Genomic DNA, 19,749 nt, shown 5'->3' on the forward strand with positions numbered 1-19,749 from the left:
TTTTACACCAAAGAGGTTTGGTCTGTAGAGCTTGAGTTTAACATTCAGCTCGCGGATGCGGAACCCATCACTACCACAGGAAAGATGGGAAGTGGGGAATCCAAATTTAAGGCTATATAACCTTTGAAAACCAACAATTTGACTCTTACAAAAATAAACATACAAAACAAAAATCTTGCACTAGAATAGAACCTCATTACTACAAACTAGTGACTGGAAGTCCACTGCAAATTACAAATTGTAGGAAAGTTAACAAAAAAGATAATACAATACAAACTGTACTTAGTTCCTTATTTTGTACATTATAGTTTTATTTATAACACTTCATAAAGTATTAGTAAATATACTGTAGTAAGTTCTGTAAAAGTAATAGAGGCTTAGTAACAGATCTCACTAGAGAACTTTTATTAAATCTCATGAGAAGTGGGGAGACAGCCATTTGTATTCTAATAATAAGGTATGAGGGTTGGTCAGGTTCTAGTAAACAGTTTATCAAAATAATGGACCAAAACACTACTGCAGCCGTGGACCATAACTACAGGACACTTTTTTTTTTTTTTTTTTTTATAAACTAGAGAATATGGTGTGAAAGCTGGTCTGAGACTAGATCAAGAGAAAAGGCCACAAGGCCAAGCAGATATGGATTTACTTTGGAAATGACTGCAATGAAGTTACTCAGAAATGGTCATGCCATTTATTGATTTTTTGATAGTATTCCTGACAAAAAAAATCTCTAGGAAAGAAGACAGAACACGGATCAAACAATTATTTTAAGACAGAGGAATGGTAATAAATGAAAAACTGTTGATGTCTCAGGTTACTTTTAACTAGAAGGAAAATGATTAGCCAGTCATCCAAACATTGTAACGATAGCCTCTTCTGGCATGCGTGTGCTGCCATCATCACTTTGGCAAAAGTTTCTCACCTAACACTAATCAATTTCTGTCAATTCTGGGGATGGTTAACCTTTTTGTTTATTAATATACTAGTATTAATATTACAGTACATTGCAGCCATGATGTCTTTTGGAATTTGCATTGCTCTACATTTTATGTGAGCTAGGAATAATTTCAAGGCACGATAAGCCACTCCTAATTCAAGAATATTTGTCTTATATTGTTTCCACCAACCAGTCACACAGATAAAAATAAATGTGCATTTCTATGTATACAGCTACCAATACCAGATCTCCCACAAACTTGATCGGACTAGAGGAAAGAACTTTATTCCGAGACATCACCTCATATACTCCTAGGTGGGAAGGAGTCAAGGTAATGCTTCTCCAGAACAACTGGCGAGAAAGCATGAGTGCCCTTCAAAAGTATTGTCTTCCTTCAGAAACTGCAGGTGTTGCTATAACAGCAGATGAAATTGTTACCTCCTTAGATACCCCCCTCCTTGGGTTCCTTGGTTCAAAAGGTCCAAGCCTTCCAAGAGTAAATCCTCAGCTCAGATACCTCAACTACAACTGCCTGCATAGGACGACTAAAGTAGTGCTGGCCCTTGCTTCAAGTTTGGAGGGATTGTACAAAACTCTCAAGTAATGACAGCAGATACTTTGGACTTCTTGATCAAAGTCTTTGTTTCCATTTTAAAATCTTCAGTGAGGGTGGTGAGATTGGGGAGGGGGGGAGTTGGTGGTGCAGTTTTAGGCTTCACCTACAAAATAAGTTTCACCCACATTACACACTACTAAAAATAGATTGTGCAGATGTTCCAAATATGACCATGAATACTCTCTGGGTTCCTTGGGTTTGGCTCTTGTTCACTGAGGACCAAATATACCCATGGCCTTCAATTGGGTCCTCATGCTTAGCTTCCCCTCAGTAAGGCTTGTCTGCCCCACCAGATCCTGTAGAGCTTGGATCCCCTTTTTGGGAGCTCAGATGCGTCGACTCTGCAAGGCTTTTCGGGTTTGTCTCCCCCTTAACTCTGTGTGGAGAAAGTGGTGGCATTCTTGCAAGCCTATTCACTCATGGTGCCAAAATGAACTCTAATTCATAGTAGAGTGAGCAGATCATCTTAATAGGATCCTACCTCTCCTTCCTTGTATTCTTTGATGAACTATAAAATAGTTAATACTTTAAAAAGTCATCACTGAGTATTCAAGTTAGTAGTACTCATTGAGATGAATGGGGAAGTTCACATCTGCAAGACACAGTTTCAGATTCTGCAAAGGGGTAGACCTCTCAGTATTGGTCACATAGTTCACATTTCAAGTCTTCAAATTGCGAATGTGAAGATTGCACTTGTGAAAAATCTTCTGACCAATACACCAAACAGGAATCAAAATGTTAGACTTAGAAAAGTACTAGTTTCTGATACCAAAGACTCTCATAGTTGCACTGCTATCCCTCATAAACTAAAATTATCCACAAACCACAACTGTTGCTTAAACTTTTCCAAAATTTCTATTTTTCTACTGATCAGACAATTCGTTTCTTAAAAACCCAGATAAAGATCTGGGTTGAAATCCATTGTTCCACTGACATTGATGGAGCAATGACAATTTTCACCAGCTGAGGATGTGCCCCATGTACTTCATAATTCCAGCTTAAAACAAAATTAAAAAAAAAAAAAGTTTTCATTAGAAGCTTTTACACCATCTTCAAGTGATACAGTTTTTAGACCAATTATGAACTCAGTTACACCAATATAAATTTACACTAACTTCACTGCCTTTGTTGGAGTTTATTCCAAATTTACACTGGTATAAACTGAAAGCTATGCCTGGTCCTTGGTCTTCAAGTATAGTACATAAGACTTCTGTTTCAACTATGGAGGTCACAGGGCTGCTGGCCCACTGTAAGAGCTCCTAGAGGCATACCTACACTGACTTCACTTTTGGTCCTTGTGTAGACAATATATTATTATATATAATTATGTTATATATAATAATCGGCTTTGGCGTGTGGGATCTGCAACTTACATTGGGATCCTTCTGTGCATCTCCCATCAGGTCCCTTCCACTCTTCCTTGGAATCAATAGAAGTTTTATTTTATTTATTAAAAAAAATTGAAAATTCTAAATAAGCTGAAACAAACACCACCACCACCACTGTTATTTATAGCAGAGTATGCCAGCAAAAAGGAAAATAGATAACATCTTCCAGCAACTGATGCCAAAGAACAGATATACCTAAGATAAAACTCCTAATGCCATTACCCACTCATAACAGATATTACCTAACAAACAGCAACAAAGTCATAGAAGGTCTGTTACCACCATCTTATGATGGACAACACTGACAAGCATCTGCAAAACCACCAATAGACAAAAAATTCTGTATTAGTGCTCACCACAGAAACCTCTGACAAGAGTGGACAAAACTGTAATGGAGTTTCAATACTGCTATAAGGAAAACAAATGGGAATGCCAGAGGACAAAACACTGCTATTGTCTCATAAGACAATGTTAAAGGCAAAAAGCTATCTCCTCTCTCCTACTGGAAGTTCAATCTATCAGCATGGGATGATGAGTTGAAAGCCTTGGCCAACAAATCCCTTTGTTTTTCATATTCACCACCACTACCAAAAAAAACCAACAAAAAAAAACCACCCAGCACAGAAAAAGAAAAGATGAAAATATGGAAGGCCTCAAGAAGATCCATCATCCAATAACAAAGCTATTGAATCTCTCATTTTCCTGGAGCACACTGGGATCAGAGGGACATAAAACATTTTATTTTTAGATATATGCATTTTTAGCTCTGCTTTTAGGTATGCTCTTAAGGATCAGAATCAGAAATTTTACTAAATTCTCTACTCACAAGGTCCATAACAGTCCATGGATAAATAATCATTCAGCTAAAATCTTTTCCCAAGGAGTAGCCATCTTATATTAAACTATTTCTTAAGCTACTATACTTCTCAATTAGATTTAACTCATGAAACAGATGGAGTAATTTTCTACAGATCTCCGCATTCAACAGCCATTGTGTCATGCAAATAGCTTTGTAGTATATCCTTTCCTTGTTCATTTAAGTATGCTGGTTTGCAAAGCCATTACTAAACAATATTAACATGTTGCTGATAGCAATCTAAGTCTTCAAAATGACAAATAGCTGGAAAAGGCAAACGCTTCTCAGATCCATATTCCCTGTATAGATATTCTTTGATCACTGTTTGATTAAACTGACAAACCTATCCTTCTTAAAAAGGTATATGAAGGATGAATTACAAGAGCATCTTGGGTAAATTTCATTTTGTAGTCTATTGTTACTTTTAAGTATTGTTAAACAGTATGAAATCTGTGTTACAAAGACCACCAGACAGTACATGATCTCTGAGAAAAATGGACTAATGTCACGAACTGTTTCTATTCATTAGCATACATAGTATAAAATATTACAATGATCAGGAAAAAGAAGTCACAAAGATGATAATTTCTTTTCAGATTAGCATAACTATGTGGTTTAACACAAGTCAAAATGTAGAGGAAGACGGGCTGATAAAGTATTTGCTTCCAGAAAATTTTAGGCACTTGGGACTACTTCCTCCAAAGTCACCTTATATTGATCCTTATTATAGTCTATAAAGTTAGGAGGTATTTTAATAAAACCACATTAATACAGTCCAAAGTGCTTTATAATGTGCTTGCTACAAGGAGTCCAGGAACCATTACGTGTTCAGTGATGGGTCATGCACAGCTTGAGACACAAGAACCTATTGCAATGAAAGAGAGAATGCTGGCCAGAAGACTAAAGCTAGCCCTCAAGTTTTCCAGAAGCATCATGATATCTTTAACTTGCAGCTGGACAGGAACCAGAAACAGGCAGAAGACATCTCAATTTAATGACTCATTGGAAGGAGAGCAAGCACCTCTAAAACCTTGTCTACATGATGAAAATTACTGATTGCTAACAATGGAGGTCAGCAACAGGAGCAGATAAACTGATGCTGCACTTTAGTTAACTACAAGTGTAGCCAAGGACAGACTATTTCAGCAATCTAAGTACATTAGTGCAAAGAAAAAATATATATGAATAGCTAACCCAGTATTTTACACAGTCAATAGATACTTCACACATGTTTTGAGCATAATCACAAAGCACCTTGAGTAAATTTCTGGCATGTTCAAAACCCTAGAAGTAAGGAGGAAATTGTGAAATACATATATGAATATGAGAGGAGATCATGTGCACAACCAAAGATGCTACATTCCAAATTTCCATTTAACCTTTCCGGAAAAGTCTAGAATCAACAGATACCTTATGGAACACATTCAATACATGATCAGTTTCCTTCACCTTGAAGACAGATATAAGAAAAATATGCTCAATACAGCTAGGTAGGTCAGATTAGGGGTTCCATTAAGCTTGTTTAAACAGACACACAAATTAAAGTTTGGGAGTACGAAGCAGGGACAATAAGGGCAGGTCTACACTATGGGTTTAAGTCGACCTAAGTTATGTAACTCCAGCTACATGAATAACAGAGCTGGAGTCGACATACCTTAGGTCGACTTATTGCGCTGTCTACACTGCACTGGTTCAATGGAAGAAATTCTCCCGTTGACTTACTTTACGCTTCTTGTTCCGGTGGAGTACCGGAGTCAACGGGAGAGCGATCGGCGGTTGGTTTAGCGGGTCTTCACTAGACCCGCTAAATCGACCCCCAGTGGATCGATCGCCACAGCGTCAATCCACCGGTAAGTGGACACAAGCCCTAAGAAACTGCCATCCCTTGAAACCTACAAAATCCTGATTGATAGGTCTTGATTATTTAAAGCAAAAATAAATTTGATTTTGTAAATCGTTTTGGGCATTTCATTGACCCAGCCAGGGGTAGTACTGACAATATAGTTATACCACAAGTCATGGATGAAACTGAGCAGGCAAGTATCTGAAGATATAAAATGTGAGTAAAACAATAATGAAAATTTCCTACAACACAGAACCGTATTTCCTTCTCTTCATCAGTTTTCCCTCTATATTTTCCTCCTTAAACTGTCATCATTTTTAAATGTTAGAAAATTATCCTATTGAGTAGCTCGTTTGTTTTACTTGATGAATATATGTGTATGTGTATGCAAAGCTAGCCAAAATGAAGGACTTTTCCAAACAATGGAAAAGTAAATAGTTATTTCATTTATATAAGTAGATTATGGCCAGGCACCAGAATTTTTAAATACTGTGCTTTTAGGAAAGCAAGTCAATCTGTTCAATACTTTTATTTTCTTAAACATACCCAAACTCACACTATAAACATGTTAGTAGTTACACAAGCGAAATAAAAACTGTAAAATTATAAACACTATCAAATGTATTTACATAAGAGATCAAATGTAAGATCGAGGAGGGGTCACATATCTTCTACAAGGATACTCAGACACATCTAATATATGGAATAGACTCCAGTGGAATACTTGCATGCATTTCCTTAATCTACTCGTTGCATCCAGCTCTAAAAAAGAATTATACATTTGTTTACATTTTTTGGAATGATATACAACCTGTTCTAAAAATTCAGTAATTTCATCCTTAATATTTGATATATAGCAGGTTACTTTAACAATAAACTTCAATAATTCATTAATAATCCACATTTAATTCTGCATCCTACCCATATGACCAATCCAAAAAAACTATGTACATTGGAAGCACTGATATTGATGTAGTTTTAGCCATTCTACTTACCTCTTCTTTCATTAATTTCCAAATCTGCATTCTAATAGCATCCAAATCAAGGGTTCTCAATTTTTTCTATAATCCGGGCCAATCTGACTCAACAAATTGCCTTGGGACAACCTCTCTTGCAATTCACAACCACATAACACAGAAGTAGACAGAAGAAACAAGCTGAACTATCATTGGGGGTGGGGGAAAGGTAATATTTCCTTATTGAACATGCCTCCTTCACAAAGTTAAATAAAAAGACAATATAGGCAGTTTAGTTATCTAATGCCTGTAAAAGATAAATTTTCATGTCTTACCCACTAAAACGTCATGCCAAACACAACAACTTAGGATGACTGGACCATTTGTTATGGCTTCTATTTTATTTAAATAGATAAAACACCACATAAACCATAATATATTACAATATTCTTACCCCTCTAACCCAACGTCATCACACGTCCCCATAACCAAAACTACAATTGAAACTCAGCAGCCCATATTACTCTAATGGAACTCAAGCTTCAATACTGCCACCCTCATAAAATTGGTCTCGCATTGTGTCTGGGCTGGCCCTTGGTGGTCAGAGAGAGAACAACGGGAAGACAACTTCCTTGATCCCTTGCGGTCCAACAATTTGTCCATAAAGTGGGTGAGGATGAGCTGATGATCCCACACCTTTGCTGTGGGTAGCTGTTATAGAGACTATATAAACTGGCCTCCTCATTCGCCAGTGGCACTGATGACCATAACTACTGATGGCCAAAGGGCAAAATGTGGTTGCAATAGTGTCACCCCAGCTTGCTGCCCTGATTGACAGTCCCAGGATTACAAGAACAGACATAGGCAAAAGAGGTAGGGCTTCCAAACCCCAACCCAAGCCCAACTTTCTTATGAACACCTTTGTCCATTTACTCCCAAACTTTCCTTCTGGCAAAGGAATACAAGAAATTTCAGGTTGATAGGTTCAGTTTTGGCAAAATGCGTGTGATAAGAAAATCTGGACTCCCAACACCCAATTCTATCTTTACATATGTAATTGGAGAGGGATTCAAATAGCTCCTCACCTCAATGGGATAGAATAAATGGGATGTTTGGAAACAGCGTGAACTACACTGCGAGCTAGATTTTTTACTCATTTTTATTAGAAAAAAATTACACAATTATATTTGATTGTAGTTTTATTGTCTTGAACAATGTTGACAATTCTCCCCAAAGCTTTGCCACTTAAAATAATTTTCATTGTGGATTTTTCAGGCCAAAAGTTTATAAGTGGAATACCAAAATTTGACTTTTGATATCCTAGTTAGCAAGAAAAAGAGCAATAAGCTTCCATATGAATTACTGCAAAATTGACAAAAGTTATTTTGTTAAAGAACTTTATGCAGATCTAAATCTTAGATTGATGGACTCAGTTGTCCTACTGAAGCTCAACATTTCATTTAAAGGACCCAATTCCCAGAAATCAACAGTCTGTCTACTGCTCACCTCTTTGCAGTGACAATCTTGTCCTCTTCAGTGCCACCTGAATTATTCTTACACATGCTTGTATAAGCACTTACCAAATCATGCTATGCAGAAATAACCAGGCTGGTTATTATTATATTTCTATATAAAATTATTATATTACAAATATCTGAACTGCAGCCTCAGAATAAACATCAGACAAAAGCACGTTATTTAGTTATTTTCCCAAAACTAACCAAATTTGGGAAGGGAGCAACTCGTCATCTAGACAAAACAATACAATGAGTTCCAGCAGAGTTAATGAACTAAGTAGCAGCACTTCAAAGTTAGCTCAAGTGTTTGTCTTCTCCCATTACTTATCAAACGTAATACCTACTTATTGGGAAGTATAAGTGATTACAAACAGAGGGTTATGGTAGATAAGATCTCTGCTCCAACTTTACAGCCCTTTCTTTTATATATTTATTTAAAATAGCAAAATTAACCTCTAATCTACACTGATTTCTCAAGTTCCTGCAGATCTATGGAGAGAAAAGTGAAAGATTACTAAATTAAGGTGTTGACCATACCTTATGAGAGCCACATGGTTTGAGGATTTAAAAAGGAAAAGTACACTTCACTTAGTACAAATGTTGCCTAGCAAGTTGATGGCCACATAAGTAAAAAGTAATATTGATTATGTTTTCATTCACCATAGTAATGAATTTATTTTGATTTGTCATTACACTTACCCACGCTTGGTGGTATACAACTCCTTCTCTTTCCCTCTGCTCCTCTCCTTCTCTTTTATTTTTTCTTTATCTCTGCCTTTACGCCGTTCTCTTTCACGAGATCTGCTATGAGTTCTTCTATGACTAGATCTTTCACTGCTTCGACTATAGGAACGTTGATGAGGTCTTGATCGTGACCTATGCAAAACATACAATATTCAAACTTAGCAATGATAATTTAATTAACACTGCACATCAAATTTCTCATATACAGTCCAGCTGTTCTGTCCATAATCTTCTCCCAATTAAAATAAAAAAAACATGCCTGACAATGCAAGTGAGAAATTAAAAAGGAATCAATTGTTGACAAAGTATGATTTCTGTACTGAAAATGACTGTTAAAACATGAGACCATCTTACTCAACATACCTGCTCCATAATATTAAACAATGCAAGGTCAATACAGTGCTCAAAAATGAGCTGAATTGTATTCCTTCTTGTACATCCAAATGATTTCCTACACTGCAATCAGTTGCACCTGTGCAAACCCATTGATGTTAAAAGGGTTGCACACAGGTCACAGAGTTTAATTTGTTAATAAAGGGCAGCCTTTACTACTGGTGATGATGTCCCAGAACAACGAAGCCATTTTTGTGTCTTGTGTCTGAGAGCCCAGGCTGAGCACAGAGATATGACAGTTATGGGGGATGACAGAATAAATTTTTTAGAGTAGAACTACACTTTAAAGAAAAGCCTGCAAACGTAGGCCCCAATCTGACCAGTGACTCCACACCAGGGTACTTGTATAGTCACTTGCAGGTTCAGCGTCTTAGGGCTTGGCTACACTTACATTTTATAGGGCTGTAACTTGCTGGCTCGGGGTGTGAAAAATCACGCCCCCTGCGCGCAGCAAGTTAGAGCACTTTAAAGCGCTAATGTAAACAGGCTCCCAGCGCTCAGAGCTAATCCCCTCGTGGAGGTGGATTACCAGGAGCACTGGGAAAGTTCTCTCCCAGCGCTCAAGCGCGATCACACTCACACTTCAAAGCACTGCCGCGGGAGCGCTCCTGCGACAGCGCTTTGAAGTTTCCAGTGTAGCCATGCCCTTAGTTGCTAAGTATAATATTCTGTGTTTGCTTTCACCTCTTTGCCAGTATACTGGAAGTAACATACCTATTCTTGCCATTGAATCTTTTCAACTTCCACAAGAGATCAGAATCTCAGATTTACACCTCTTCCAAAAGGTGGCATCTCTAGCAGCACAATCACCCCTATTATCAGTCCTGGGTCACTGTATCAATACTAATTCAAAGGTCACATTACCACCTAATAATCATCAACAGTATACTGAATTGCTAGAAGGATATTGTCTATCCTGTAAAATGGGTATTATATCATCATAAACAGAATTGGATAGCAGGTAGCAGTGTCCCCTCACAATGTAATTGACTGGGGATGAAAGAAAGAAGGCTTGACTTACAGGATAAAAATATTCAGAATCTGCCAACCAAAAGTGGGATCTGATAAAGCCAAGACATCAGGTTTACACATCATTGCCTTTAAGATACTCTCACTCGAGACGGTAATCTTGATCTTAATGAATATCACAGGTAATGCTAAAACTAACTCCTTCACAGAGTCATAGAAATTAAACATGGAAGAGACACGTCACCTAGTTCATGCCCTAGACAGGTGTCTTCCGCAGTACTTTGTTCAGTACAGTTTGAATTGACTCACTGGTTTATCTAATGCAAAATGTTACCTGTTTGATTAGGGATTCCTCCACCTTTTGGGGTCCACCACATGAAACAACAACCAAGGAATCATATGCTCTGGCAATTTCTATTTCTAGAGGGCTCACCTTTTCGGCCCCAACTTAACTGGCGCCTCTGTTAACTTGCACTGACAATTTTATATGTGCAAATAATTGCCATTTAAGTCAGTTAGATGTTTAAGTACCAGTCTTACGGGCATACAGACATCTAAATGGCAAAACGTGGCAAAAGAAAAAAAGCCAAATGTTTAAAAATGCAAACTAACATCCTCACACTAAGTTTGTAACAATAACTGAAAAACCAATTTAAATAATTTTGACAATAAAGGTTTTCTTTACAAAAGTTATTGTTTCTTCATTTACTATGCCTCTTGTAACTCATTAAGTTCTGTGATTGTTACCGTTTTAGTTTTACAGTTCCAGTGAAAGAGCCACACACATTGTCTGACTGATACAGCTTGTGTTCCCCGACCCCCACACGTGTGTGAGGCAAGCACACGACTAATAACAGGATGTTTACAATGAAGACAACAGTAAAAATGTGTCACCTCCATGGAAATCTTCTCCGCAGGAAGGTAGTACTACAACACAATTGCCACATGGAATTGTTGAAAGTTCTTTGCAGAAATTCTACTTTTCATCTTGATTACACACAAAGTATGTTGTGGGATAATTTCATTGGATATTTGCACAGTACACAAATGGGGCACTAAATACACAAACTACTGAGAGACACCTAATCAATCACCTATGTGTACTGATTACCACCAGTGCTATAATGCATATATAAATTAAAACACAGCTCCAGAAAAATGGGAGGGTACAAGTGAAAGATGTCCTAACCCCCAACTGTTTTAAGGACCAGAAACAGGAAAGATTGAGCATAAGTAAAGTGAGAAGCTGAGGAAAATAGGAGACAAACTGTGGAGCAAGTCTAACCTTTAAGTCTCATTACATTTTAGAGTACTTGTGACACACACGTTCTGAAAATCATATTTGTATTTAGAATAAATACGATGCCTCTAATGGTGGAGAACTTTGGACTACTGAAGAAGTTTGGTTTTCCAGCATTAGCTTTCTCCTTCACAATCCAACAGCAAAACTATCATCATGTATTTATGAATTCACAACAGATGAACCCCAATGTAGCAAGTCTTTTTTTTTTTTTTTCCACTTGCGCTAGAAGAGGTAGTGGAACAACCAAGAGAGGCAGAGTTGCTATCTGCTTTTCATTCCCTTCTAGAGTTAGGCAGAGGGGGCCACGCAGAGCACTTTGTTTTACAGGTACCAAGATCTCCCATGAATCCTCCATAAAGATCTCGATGACACTGTCATGGAGGTACTCTGCAATCCTCTGCTGACAGTTTCTGGGGAGGGCTGCCTTATTTCTTCAGCCACTATAGGACACTTTCTCACACCACTGAGCGATTACTTCAGAAGGCACCATAGCAGTACATAAGCTAGCAGCATACGGACCCGGGCAGCATCGGGATGCCAGCAGGAGCTCTGCTCTCTCTGCCTCTTAACCTCAGGAGTGAAATGTCAGCTAAAATCACCACTGCCTGTGGAAAATGGTGCCATTATTCAGTTCCATTGCCCTATACAACTATAATCATGCCAGAAAACTATTCCCTCTTAATTTCCCCAACCACCCTGAGGGCCACAGTCACCATGGCTGATCAATGAATCCCAAGCTCATCAATCCCAAGCAGAAATGAGAACGTACAAGCAATTGGGGAGAAAGGGGAGTGAGTTCAGCTTCTTAAGTTTAAATTTCCATCACAATTACCCTCACGATGGTACAGCTTTTGCCACTGTGGCCTTCAGGGTCTCCCCCTCCATACCTGCAGAACAACTGAGATAGATAAGGAGAAAGAAAAGACTGTATATGACATGTTCCAGAAGATCCTGCAAGCCAGTGCTGCATCAGAGAATGAGTGCAGGGCCTGGAAGATCACCCTTACAGACAGCAAGGAGAAGGACAGAGTGGAGAGAGGAAAGGAACAGGAAAAGGAGAGGGATGAGCAGTAGGAGATGCTTGCACTTCTCAGACAGCAAACAGAGATGCTGCACACTCTGGTAGATCTGCAGGTTCAACAAACCCATCTCATCTCTCTCTGCAGCCCACATAAGGGACCTCCTTATACCTCCCCTCAACATTCCACGGGGCATCCGGGGTCAGTGCACTACCCCTACCACTCCGCCCTGGGGAACATTAAAGACAATCACAACTTCACTAACCTGTGAAAGCCACGGTTGGTGTGTGTTCCTGAAATGGATATTAGTGTTCTTTCCCCTTCATAAGTTTTATTCCATTAATTTATTACGTTTTAAATGGTTTTTAATGCCTGCTTCACATTACAGAATCAAATTCTATTTATTTGGAACAAAATTTATCTTTATTAGTTCACAACAACTGCTGTCTGGTGGTGAGCAGGTCTAACACCCACTAATTTCCTGTTACTTCACTTTGTCATAGAACCCATAACATCATTCACAGACCATATTAATAGGTGCATTGACAATGTTATATTCCTAAAAACACAGCAATTACTAAAAGATTCATACCAGGCTGCAAAAAAAGCAAGGCCAGGTAGAGCACACTACAGCAACACACAATACTCAGGTTCACTATCACAATGGTCCTTCAAAGCCCCCCTGAGATGTATAGCTCTGCGTTGAGCTCTTCTAATAGCTCTTGTATCTGGCTGTTTAAATTCAGCCGTCAGGCACTCCACCTCCACCCTGGCAGAAACTTCCCCTTTTGCTTGAGGTGAATACACCCAAGAGTTCTGAACGAACTCAAATGTGAAATTTCAGGACTACTAACTGTTGTCTGTAACCTATCATTTAAATCAGCTTCTGTACCAAACAACTGGAGGATAGCTAATGCGATGCCAATTTTTAAAAAGGGCTCCAGAAGTGATCCCGGCAATTACAGGCTGGTAAGCCTGACTTCAGTACCGGGAAAACTGATTGAAACAATAGTAAAGAACAAAATTGTCAGACACATAGATGAAGATAATTTGTTGGGGCAGAGTCAACATGGTTTTTGTAAAGGGAGATCATGCCTCACCAATCTACTAGAATTCTTTGAGGGGGTCAACAAGCATGTGGACAAGGAGGAGCCTGTGGATATAGTGTACTTAGATTTTCAGAAAGCCTTTTGCAAGGTCCCTCACCAAAGGCTCTTAAGCAAAGTAAGCAGTCATGGGATGAGAAGGAAGGTCCTCTCAGGGATTGGTAATTTGTTAAAAGATAGGAAACAAAGGGTAGGAATAAATGGTCAGTTTTCAGAATGGAGAGATGTAAATAGTGGTGTCTCCCAGGGGTCTGTACTAGGCCCAGTCCTATTCAATATATTCATAAATTATCTGGAAAAAGGGGTAAACAGCGAGGTTGCAAAATTTGTAGATGATACAAAACTACTCAAGACAGTTAAGTCTCAGGCAGACTGCGAAGAGCTACAAAAGGATCTCTCAAAATTGGCTGACTGGGCAACAAAATGGCAGATGAAATTCAATGTTGATAAATGCAAAATAATGCACATCGGAAAACATAATCCCAACTATACATATAAAATGATGGGCTCTACATTAGCTGTTACCACTCAAGAAAAAGATCTTGGAGCCATTATGGATAGTACTCTGAAAACATTAACTCAATGTGCAATGGTAGTCAAAAAAGTGAACAGAATGTTGTGAATCATTAAGAAAGGGATAGATAATAAGACAGAAAATATCATATTGCTGCTATATAAATCTATGGTACGCCCACATCTTGAATACTGTATGCAGATGTGTTCTCCTCATCTCAAAAAAGATACACTGGACTTGGAAAAGGTCCAGAAAAGAGCACCAAAAATTATTAGGGGCATGGAACGGCTGTCGTATGAGGAGAGATTAATAAGACTGGGACTTTTCAGCTTGGAAAAGAGACAATTAAGGGGGGATAGCATAGAGGTCTATCAAATCATGACTGGTGTGGAGAAAGTAAATAAGGAAGTGTTATTTACTCCTTCACATAACACAAGAACTCGGGGCCATCAAATGAAATTAATAAGCAGCAGGTTTAAAACAAACAAAAGGAAGTATTTTTTCACACAACACACAGTCAACCTGTGGAACTCCTTGCCAGAGGATGATGTGAAGGCCAAGACTATAACAGGGTTCAAAAAAGAACTAGATAAATTCATGGAGGATAGGTCCATCAATGGCTATTAGCCAAGATGGGCAGGGATGGTGTCCCTAGCCTCTGTTTGCCAGAAGCTGGGAATGGGCGAATGGGGGTGGATCACCCAATGATTACCTGTTCTGTTCATTCCCTCTGGGGCACCTAGCATTGGCCACTGTTGGAAGACAGGATACTGGACTAGATGGACCTTTGGTCTGACCCAGTATGGCTGTTCTTATCTTCTTGTGCTTCACAGATATTATGCAGGACACAGCAGGCAGCTACAATCATTGGGATGTTTTTTCTCATTGAGATCCAATCTTGTAAGTAAACAACACCAAGTCACATTAAAACAGTCATTCTGCACCTACTGAGCCATTACTTGAAGCGCTTGGTGCTGTCGAGGTAGCCAGCGTACAGTTTCATGAGCCCTGGGAGCAAGGGATAGGCTGGGTCTCTCCTAGCATCACTATTGTCATTTCAACATTCTCAGTAGTAATCCACCTGTCGGGGAAGAAAGTCCCTGCTTGCAGCTCTCTCAACAGTCCTGTGTTCTTAAAGATTCACGTGTTCTGCACTTCACTGACCAGCCCATACTGATGTCAGTAAAGCATCCCCGGTGATCCACCAGCACCTGCATTACCGTAGAAAAGTAGCCGTTTCTGTTGACATACTCTATGGTAGGGTGGTCTGGTGCTAAAATAGGGATATGCATGCCATCTATCTCCCCACTGCAGTTCGGGAACCCCATTGCTGCAAAACCATCCATTATGTCCTGCACATTGTTCCGAGTCACAGCCCTGCAAAGCCCTGCACACTTGGATGACAACGCCTGCCCCTGTAGTGGATTTCCCAACTCAAAATTGATTCCCAACTTAAAGGCAGCAATCTGGCATTGTAAGTTTCCACAGTGCAACTGCAACTCACTTTGCAACCGTCGGTGTGGCTCTCATTTTCGTGTCCCTGCGCCGGAAGGCTGGGTTGAATTCAGCACACAGATCCAGCAATGTGGCCTTGCACATCCAGAAGGTCTGCAGCCACTGTTCATCATCCCAAACCGGCAGGCCAATGCAATCCCACCAGTCAGTGTTTGTTTCTCAGGTCCAGAACTGGCACATCACCATCTCCAGCTGCTCCATGAATGCCTCCAACAACCTTGAATTGTTTCTATGTCCCACAGCAATTCCTCTAAGGAATCATCACGTTCCCCGTGGCTCCTCTTGCAGCTCTGCAAATACTACAGGATCATGTGCCATGTGCTCGCAATCCTCATGACAATAGTGCAGAGCTGTGCATGCTCCATGCTTATGGCAGACAGCAAGGAGGGATATGTGGGTTTGTGGGGATTTTTGAAAACAAGAATTGAAATATTATGGGATGCAGATGTAATTATGGGATGAAGAATACTGCATTATGGGACGCTGATCCCATGCTCCCAGTCACCTCTGTGCAACTCACTGCGGCCCCATCGGGCATTGCAAACACTTCCCAACATTACCCTGTGCTGGATGGTGATGAGTTGCACACTGAGATACCCACCCTCGGTGTACTACATTCTGTATCGATACAAACACTCCTGGTGAGTATACACAGCACTGATATGAGGAGCCACATGTTCACACACACAAGCAATGTAATAACTGCATTGATTGTATACCGACGTAAATCAGGTCGACATAGTTTTGTAATGTAGACATGACTTATGAAGATAGAATGGATTGCCCACTAGATGAATGGGTTGAGGGCTTGAAAAAATTAGAAAAGGGAGATGCAAGAGACGCCAAGTGCCCTGTTAGGAAATAGAAACCAAGGATAAAGGAAGAAAAAAGTATCCCTTAGAGGAATTAATAGTAAGGCGAAAGTAAAGCACTTTAAATAGGAAAGTTAATGAGAATAAAATTAGAGATAAAGTTGATACACTGAGAGAATGGTTATGTAAATGAAGTCAAACAGAAGTAACTAGAAGTAATAAGGAAGTGAAAGGTGTTCAGACTTTCTGGTGACAGGCACAATATAAAACCCTTAGAAAGCTAAGGAACTACAGAAGCGTATTTAAAGAAGACAGGAAAAACTGCACATTTTTAAAGTTATAAAGTTAGTTTTATTAAGCTGCCACATGAGGCAAAAACTACCATTTTTTACTGGACATCAGCATCAGCGAGAACTACTAGCATTTCTTGTGAGACAGCTGATCTGCATACTTATAGATGTGAGAGATTATTTCTATTATCTGGCCAGAAAAAAAATGTTTTCGTTTTGCTCTATTCATCAAACAACTAATTTGCTGCTCGTCTAATTGCAAATTGTTTTAAAATCAAAGAATCATGGGCTAAAGATATTCACTTTATGTCATGGGCGGCAGATAGCCTCCGGCTGGTCCCGCCACCAGAACGCAGCGCCCCTCCCCCCCAAGCGCCAGGCAGGCAGCATATCACCCCCACCACCCAAGCACAGGGAGGGCAGCCCCAGTGCCCCCAGACACCCCCCCCCCCAGCGCTGGGCAGCCCCAGCGACCCCAAGTCCAGGCCGCAGGCCAGTCTCAGCCAACCTAGCCCTAACCCCAGCCCTAGCACACTTCCCTGAAGAGTTGCAGCCAGCCTGCCTGGGCTGGGACCAAGGGGGAAGGGCAAGCAGGAGGGGCCTTCTGGGAGGAGCATGGGCAGGGCTATGCTGGGCAGTTTGGAGAGGCATAGCCTCCCGCAGCCTATGATACGAACCAACCATGCTTGATATCATTTCATCAGATTGCATATGCAAAATATCACCTGACTTGGTGAGTATTTGAATTGGATTCCATACAAAGAACAGCATTTGTTGGGCAGAAAGGGTTTTAAGGGTACAGCTGATAGCATCACCTTTCAGATAAAACAGAAATGAAGCCCCGATCACTTCTGGTGATTACAAATGACATTTACAAAAATGAAGGGATTAACCCCACTGTCTTGGATAAAATAAAATTTGAATAAGTTACACCTGTACTAACTAAAGTTCCAGTAAAAACTGGTAGCTTTCCCAAATGACTGAATAGGAGTACATACACTCTGTTCAAAGAGGAAAGTTAACCTCTTTCTGGGGTTTGGCTTTATTGGTAAATATTCCTACATCTTAAACTTTTGGTACATAATTTCCTTTTTTCAAAAAGTGGGGGAAACATAAAATACAAAACGACCCCCACCCCATAACACATCAGCTGCAGGATTTGAAGCCTGAATCTTCAGCATTGCCTTCTACCACTTGAGCTACAGCAGTGGTTCTCAAACTATTGTACTGGTGACCCCTTTCACACTGCAAGCCTCTAAGTGTGACCCCTTATAAATTAAAAACACTTGTTTATATATTTAACACTATTATAAATGCTGGAGGCAAAGCGGAGTTTGGAGTGGAGGCTGACCACTCGCGACCCCCCATGTAATAACCTCGCGACTCCCTGAGGAGTCCTGACCCCCAGTTTGAGAACCCCTGAGCTACAGGACTAGCTACATTAGATACTAACTAAAGGCTATTATCTCAGAGTAGGGAATGGGCTAGTGATTAGGAACATATGGTGAGTTGTGGGAGGGGGTTCAGCTCAACTCTGAAAAAATCCCTACAGTTACAGCTGGTCTGGCAGCTACCAGGCATCATAGGCATCCACTTCCCTGCTTTCCCCTGGGTGCTCGACCCCTCCTCTGCCCCCAACCCCGCCCCCACCCCCACCCCCATTCCAACCCCTTCCCCAAAGTCCCCTCCCCAACTCCGCCCCCTCCCTGCCCCTATTCCAACCCCTTCCCCAAATCCCTGCCCCGGCCCCACCTCTTCCCCGCCTCCTCCCCTGAGCATGCCACGTTCCCACTCCTCCTCCTCCCTCTCAGCATGCTGCCAAACAGCTGTTTGGCAGCAGCCAGCCAGGGGGAAGTGCTGGGAGGCAGGCGGAGGAGCGGGGACGCGGTGCATTTGGGGGGCAGGGAGGGGAGGAGCAGGAAGTGGGGAGGGTGAAGGGAGCTTAGCTGCCAGTGGGTGCAGAGCACCCACTAATTTTTCCCCATGGGTGCTTTAGCCCCGGAGCACCCACAGAGTCGGCGCCTATGCCAGGCATCCCAGTATAGTATGTGGTACTGATACTACTTTAGGGACAGCATCAACCTAGAGCTCCTTAGAATGTTCATGGGCAGCATTTTGGCATGTTGCCAAAATTCAGCTAAGGAATACAAGCAAAAGAAATAGTTTATAATTCAACTAAATCTGGATGGCACTTCATGGGACAAAAAAAGGCCATATCACTAGTGCCAGGGCTTTGTTCCTGCCAAATGTCAAAGGCCTGCTGCAACAATGGGGGGGGGGGGGGGGCAGAGCCTCCCAAAGAAAGGCTACAAGAATCTCTGACAATGGAAAGTGTTAGACAACCTAAATACAGGGGGTCATTACTGGTTCCTCCTGTAATACTATGCTATTGTGTCAGACAAGTGCCTTCAACCTCTTGGGAACTGTACATATCCAGTATAACTTTATAAAACAAAGTGAATTGTTTTTAAAAATGGTTGATTAGTTTCCTACTTTGGTTAAAAGTCCAAAATCCTAAGAAATTAAGCTTTGGAATTCAACAGTATACCTAGTATGAAACATATGGCAATTTTGTCCAATACCTTTGAGACACCTTATTGAATTAAGTTTAAGTATCTTTGAGGTCCATTGTATTAAGAGAATAGTTTATATATTACTGTGGGCCGGGATTTTACCTCACCTCTGGAGGGGAGAATGTAACAGATGTAAGACCGGGGGGTTCAAATAACTATACTGAACAACATGCCAGACAACAATGGACTAGTGGAAGAAAAAAGTTTTAAGTGGTTTTCCTGGGGAATATCGAGAGGGTGGAGAATGCAAATGTTCCACCTCCAGTTCTGCAAAAACCCAGCCTTTTAAAGCTACGCCATGAGGAGTGGGCAACCATCTGCTGATCACCTGTTACGTAAGGCTGAGATCAAAGGCCCAAACTGTATACGAGAAAGATTGAACTATTCATGGTTGT

At 40.5% G+C, this 19,749-nt stretch overlaps 1 protein-coding gene across 2 annotated transcripts in view; it reads right to left on the reverse strand.

The window, feature by feature from the left end:
* RSRC1 (arginine and serine rich coiled-coil 1) overlaps window positions 1-19,749 on the reverse strand; it is a 362,956-nt gene that overhangs the window by 274,096 nt on the left and 69,111 nt on the right. For both annotated transcript variants that reach the window (XM_074963701.1, XM_074963702.1), the window contains exon 5: window positions 8,816-8,992. In XM_074963701.1, the coding sequence (XP_074819802.1) occupies window positions 8,816-8,992 (177 nt within the window). The remainder of the gene's footprint in view (window positions 1-8,815; window positions 8,993-19,749) is intronic.

This window comes from Natator depressus, chromosome 9 (genome assembly GCF_965152275.1).
Source record: "Natator depressus isolate rNatDep1 chromosome 9, rNatDep2.hap1, whole genome shotgun sequence".
Classification (NCBI taxonomy): Eukaryota; Metazoa; Chordata; order Testudines; family Cheloniidae; genus Natator; species Natator depressus.